Source organism: Tauraco erythrolophus, chromosome 15 (assembly GCF_009769465.1).
Source record: "Tauraco erythrolophus isolate bTauEry1 chromosome 15, bTauEry1.pri, whole genome shotgun sequence".
NCBI classification, from domain to species: domain Eukaryota; kingdom Metazoa; phylum Chordata; class Aves; order Musophagiformes; family Musophagidae; genus Tauraco; species Tauraco erythrolophus.
Genome location: NC_141479.1, coordinates 4,140,096 through 4,146,095, shown reverse-complemented (window position 1 = coordinate 4,146,095; position 6,000 = coordinate 4,140,096). Strand labels below are relative to the sequence as shown.

The window sequence follows — 6,000 nt, the reverse complement described above, 5'->3', positions numbered from 1 at the left end:
TCCAGGAATCTATTCAGAAGTCACTAATTGATGTTAGAGGTAATCTCTTCAGAGTATGGAGTGTCGAGGAATGTTTATGCACTAAACATCACTAGCAGTTAAACTGTCAATCTGTTCATGTCAAAATACATCAGTTCAAACGTTTCAGTCTCCCTGATCTTAGGCTTATCTAGTCTGAGAACAGAAAACACATCACACCGTATCTTCTCAAATTCAGCAAGAGTGGCAGGATCACGGAGTAATTCGGGCTGTAACAAACCCCAGGAAGCCATCTAGCCCAATGTCTGGCTCCAAGCAGAGGCCTGCCAGCAGCAAAATTTCCCTACTTTCAGGATTTAGCACCACTGCATTCCTAGCTTGAAAACACAGCATCTCTGTAGCACACTGAGAACAGGATAATCCCACGGAGCTTAAAGAGAAATCTAAGGAGATAAGAAACATTTTACTCCAAAATTAGTCGCAATACAACAGGAATTCTACTCTCACAAAGAAGTGTCACCAGCTTTTATTTTGCTTTTCTCACCTGAAAAAGGGCACCTCAGCTAGCATCTCATAAACTGCTACTGATCTCGTGCTAATGGAAGAGAATGCCTTTCACTGAATGGCCGGAAACTCAATATATGGGTTCACCCAGTACCCATAAATTCCATTTTCCGTTATGTATTATGTTTCCTAATTGAACATAACTTGCTTCACTGCTCACTAGCTGAAGTAGTACCAGCAAAGCAGTTTATCAGCAAAACTGCAATCAAAGGTGTGAAACAACGCTTTGCTGCAGGTCTGTCTGGTTTCTGTTACTTCGGCGATTTTTTTTGAGGAAATATATTCAGAAGGTGCCCTCCACCTACTCTCACTGCCAGCAAAGAAAAGAAACAAAATACAGTGAGATTTCCAAACTGCACGGATCTCAAAGCCCATTCAAAAGTTTCCTCATCCATTTCTGATTCCACGTTCATTAGGACACACTGAGAATTGAGCATTCATTAGATTTCAAAGAGGCTTATGAGTGCAACAGGAATGTGCCAGGACACATATGGCTTTAAATGGCTTCACTGCAGCACTCTTCTAAATGAAAGCTACTAAGCCATCATAAATTACACTAAAATTCTTATGAAAATGCCGTGGTTCTTACACTTTAAGATTTACAGCAGCCCTTGACCTACTGCAGAGCACTGCGATAAAGGCAGAATCTTGCAACACAACACGTAATATTTTTACTTGCTTAGTTAAGGATAAGAGTAACTTGGCACATCTAGTGAAGGCTTTCTTAGCCTTTGTTCTCATGTAGTTTCACGTGGTCGGACACAAATATAAGCTGTGATCACAAACAAAGCAGGAGAGTCATCCCCCACAGCCAAGCGCATGGCTGTGGAAAAGCTGGATCATATTTTCAGAACTGCCATTTATTAAGGCAACTCTTAGAAACAACTGTGGTTTTTTGCTGATGGGGAAAGGCTACAAAGGAAGATGTAATTTCAAACCCGCACCATTAGGGGAAAGTTGTTCACTGTAACTCAAGTGCCACTGGAATCATACATGAAAGGATGAGAGGGCATAAATACACAGTTCCTTGCTTATAAAAAAAAGCTCCATTCATGTAAAAAGTTCCTGTAACTCCTTTCTTTCTAGAGTGTGAAGTGCCGCTTCCCATGGCTGATTGACCCAGCGGCCATGTGTACAGCTGCTGTGTCGGGTTGTCAATGGAACCGTATGAGCAGCAAAGGCTCCTGCTGGTGCTTTCTCCCTGAACCCCTCAGCCCACCCTTTGCCTTTATATAAGACTACTCAGCCCATGGATGACGGGGAGTAGTTAGCAAAATAGCTTGATATTAGCATAAATTAAAGAACTATCAATATTAACTATTTACAATCAAATATCAATATACTATGAAAACTTACGAACACCAGCAAAGTATTTCCTTTCCATTAAGAGCCTTATTTGGTAACAAGAGTCATATCTGGAAAATTTTCCTTTGACATTCAGTGAAAAGCTGTGACAACCTTCATGCTGACATAGAGCTCGGAGGAACCGCGATGGCTGGACACATGCTTAAGAGAAACTGTTGTGTGACACTTGGCTGAGTTTGCATTCATGTGGAATTGCCAGCCTCCTGTCTTAAAAAGTCATGAGCCAAGCCCCTAGATTAGGGATATGCAGCTAAAAAAACATGCCCCTTGTAGTAACATCTGAAAGCTGGCAGTATTATGAACGACACAATAAAAAGACTGTCCATTACGATGGCCATATTTACACCAAAATGTCAGACTAAGGCAGCTGCAGCAGCGGATCAAACCTCCAGCATAAGCAAACCCTGAATTTTGTACAATTCCCCTGATGCCAATTACTGAGGATAATTTCTATCGCTGAATCTGCCTGATTATCTCTTACCCTACAGGTTAAGGTGATACACTGTGCCTGTCAGTGGCAAAGCCTCAAGCTGCTTCGAAACCCAAACAAGCCACAAGAATGTTATTCAGAGCTCTGCATGTTCTGCACAGCCCAGGGAGGGAGCGATGCTCAGGCCAAGTGCGGGTGAGCCTCGTGTACACAGAGCTACAGTCTGGGCAGCCTAAGCAGGAGCGGGACAAGAAGCCTCACTCGGCCGCGCTGGCCCAAAATCCGTAATCAAAATGTTTACTGTAAGGCACTGTGCAGGAGTGTAACCACGCATGACTAAAGCAGTTCATTACGTCTGTGGCAAAAAAATAGGCTAAAAAATAATAAAAACACCTAGCCAGGAAAAGAATGTTTAGGAATTTGTTTATTTTTTTTAATTTAAAAATCTAATTTCAAGAATAAGTTAGATTCTGCTTTTTTCAGCTCTCTGGCATAACTAAACGCTTTCATATATGCAAATGAGGATAAAGCGTGGCCTCTTTCAGCAGTAATAAGTATCTGCCTGTTGCTACCTTAAAATCACAGCAATCACATCTGGTAACTGCCCTTTTCTCATGTTTCCACTAGTTTTCAGACTTCCTCTTGTGGTAGCTTGAGACTGCGCATCTGGATGTTTTAAACATACAAAGGAATTGCTGGAGCAAGCAAAAGAGAAAACGGTGCAGAGAGTTAAGATGTTCAGATAAGCAACTGGTGCACTGTGCAGCTAAAGTAACGGACAGGCAGTCGAGGAAAATCTTTTTCCAAAGAGGAGAGCACAAGTTTAGACAGAATGAAGACTCATATTGTCTGTGGCTTTGTTTTTAAAGTACTATTAATCCAAGTGTATCTTTTTAACAAAACTTTAGCTGCACCATCACCAATCATTAAGTTTCCTGGAGACAGCACTCCCAAAACAGACAAAGAACTAGCAGTGGTAAGTGTTGGTTTCATCTTTGCTTCAGATGTATATTGTTGTTTCATAAGCAGATGTTTCTTTCTTGTTTCAGCTGAGGCTCAGGAATGACTGTAGCATTCTCTCCCTAGAGTCTCTGGAAGCGCTAGCAAGCTAGTAAAGGTATCAGCTTTCAAAAGTCAAAACTAGAGCCAAGTAATGTTTCCTCTCTTAAAATTTTTAAAGCCGGCAAAGAAAGTCTTTTTTTTTTTCCTTAAGTCAGAACATACAAAATAATTTCATTAAATCCTCGCAACTATAATCAAACGATTGCAACGGTAAGAGGGGAGAAGGGCAAATAAGAGACATCTATTTTTTTTACTTAAATCAAGTAGAAGTGAGGGCTGCCGAGACTCACTTAATGCATGTATCAGCTTTCAGAAGTTGTTTTCCAGATTGCTCACTGTATGTTGCATAAACAGAGCTTTAAGGGACAATTACAACCGAAAGCTGGCTCAAGTTTCAGAAGCCATTGTGACTAGTTTTGACTTTGAAAAAAAATCTCATCAGAGGTTTAAAGAAATATTTTTTTCCAAATTCAGTCTCGAACAAAAAAGGAGTTTGGATTTCTGTGACATTAGCAAATTATAGCTATAACTCTACGGCATTTTATTCTAACCTTATTTTAGCCCTGTGAACCTTCATAAAAATGACATTATGGAGAATGTCTCCCCTCTCCATTTAAGGGGAGATTGAGATGGATGATCCTTATTTTAGAATGTAAATTACAGACATTTCTCTTCTTCAGCAGTAAGTCCATTTTAAGGAAGATTGAGATAAATTATTCTTATTTTAGGACATAGAGGTTTGAAAGTTGGTCACTTTTCTGTAGGAGTTGGTGTGCATCTTGGGAAAGCTTGCCAGGCTAAAGAAGCTCTGGGCAAGGGTACAGAGAGAATTTCCAGATGGGAGCTGTGGTGGAAAGTTTAGGAAAAACAGACAAACTGACCCGAAAAGGGCACTCAGCCTTTAACAACAAAAAAAATTTCACCCAAGGTTTTGCCTTAGCAGCACAGCAGCCAGGGGATGGGGGGAGGGAGGCAGTACATGTGGGAGAGGAGAGTGGGGTCCCACATGTCTAATAGTGATTCAACCACTCTTAAATAATCTGTTTTCTTAGACACAGTCAGGCTTTTATTCAATAACAACAATCCACATCTCCCCTCATCTCTGTTTCTTTCGAACAACCTATTTATTATGTGTATTCAGAGGAAAATAACAAGCTGCAGTTCTTCTTTGTCTTTGCTGCAGTATTCTTGAGTAATGCAAACTGGCTGCCTTTCCCTCACACCCTCCGTCAGAACAGCCCCAACACTCAGCATCAGAACACAAATTGCTGTGTTGCAGCTGGACCCTGTTTTATTAATGTGCTGGATCAAAATTCCAGATCACCACAGCTCCCTGCTGACTCTGGGGAAACTGAATTTTGCAGCCTAGGCCAAGATGTGGTTTACATAGACACTACATTTTCTTCAAGATTCTCTTCTCATAGAACAGCTGGTTATGTTCATTTCTCATCTCAGTAAAATCTCCATTTTAGGAAAAACTGAGAGAGATTAGCTTTTTATTTAGAATCCTAGCAAGTAAGATTCTTTACCATGCCTCATTTTATATTTTTGGTTGCATATCTTATTCCCAAACCTAAAATGGCAAGAGCAGCATCCTGCTTCTTCACTAGCCTTCAGTTCTGATGTATATTCTGTATTATGTCATGGCACCTCACTGGGAGATGCAAACAGAAGCAGGAGAAAATCTATCAACCTACATTAAAATGAAAATTGAGATAAGAACAGATCCTCTAAACCGGCCTGTTTGATTATGTTCTTAATGCATTTTACATAATTTCCACCAGGTCCCATTAACTATGAGTAGACAGAAGCTTAGTGGTAGCAAAGATGAAACCATTCTGTGTCCGTTGTTTGCTAGTGCCACAGTCTCCACTGAAGAAATACTACATCAGAAATTACAAAAATCACAAAAACTAAGCATAGTCTGTGCTTAGTCAGTAGGTGGATGGAGGACCTTCTGAAGGAAATGGTGTAACATCTTGATTAAATCCTTTTTCTGAGTAAGCTCTGAACCATTTCCTATGCAGGGTAGATGAGGTACGCCTGGACTTAATGAGGTGGTGAAATCCAGACTTGACCAACTGCAGTCATCAAATATCCTTTGCTACATTCTACTGATATAGTGGTCTTATACCCAGTCTCCTGGGTGAACTTCGGTCAATTAATTAGATACATAAAGTAAGGTTTCCCTGAGGATACTTTCTGGCACAAGAACTTAAATGCGTAGTCATTTTGTTAGGCTTCTTGTAATCCTCAGTTAGAAATAATTCTCTCTGATATTTCTGAGATATATTTGGCAAATATACCTTCACTTTATTTAAGATGTTCTCCTACCTTGTATTTGTAGTTAGTATTTTGGATACAATATCTGAAGGATGCTTCTTCCTCTGCTACAGACCATTTTACTGGAAAGATCAGTAACTTGCAACCTTCCAATCTAACAGCATCATTGGCAAGGGCATCTCTCAGCTCTGTGCCATACTAAGTACCAGTTTGAGAACATCTGCCATTTGACATGCCTGTACCTTTTGTTCTAGAGCTAGGCATGAAATATTGCAAACCCAGACTTGAGTGTGGAGTTCCTGAAATCTTTGTGCAAG

At 40.4% G+C, this 6,000-nt stretch overlaps 1 protein-coding gene across 1 annotated transcript in view; it reads left to right on the top strand.

Annotated features, from left to right (window-relative positions):
- The first annotated feature begins 3,170 nt into the window (after positions 1–3,170).
- MMP2 (matrix metallopeptidase 2) overlaps positions 3,171–6,000 on the top strand; it is a 33,594-nt gene continuing 30,764 nt past the window's right edge. Inside the window, exon 1 of the mRNA XM_009977472.2 lies at positions 3,171–3,314. Coding sequence (XP_009975774.1) covers positions 3,171–3,314 — 144 coding nt within the window. The remainder of the gene's footprint in view (positions 3,315–6,000) is intronic.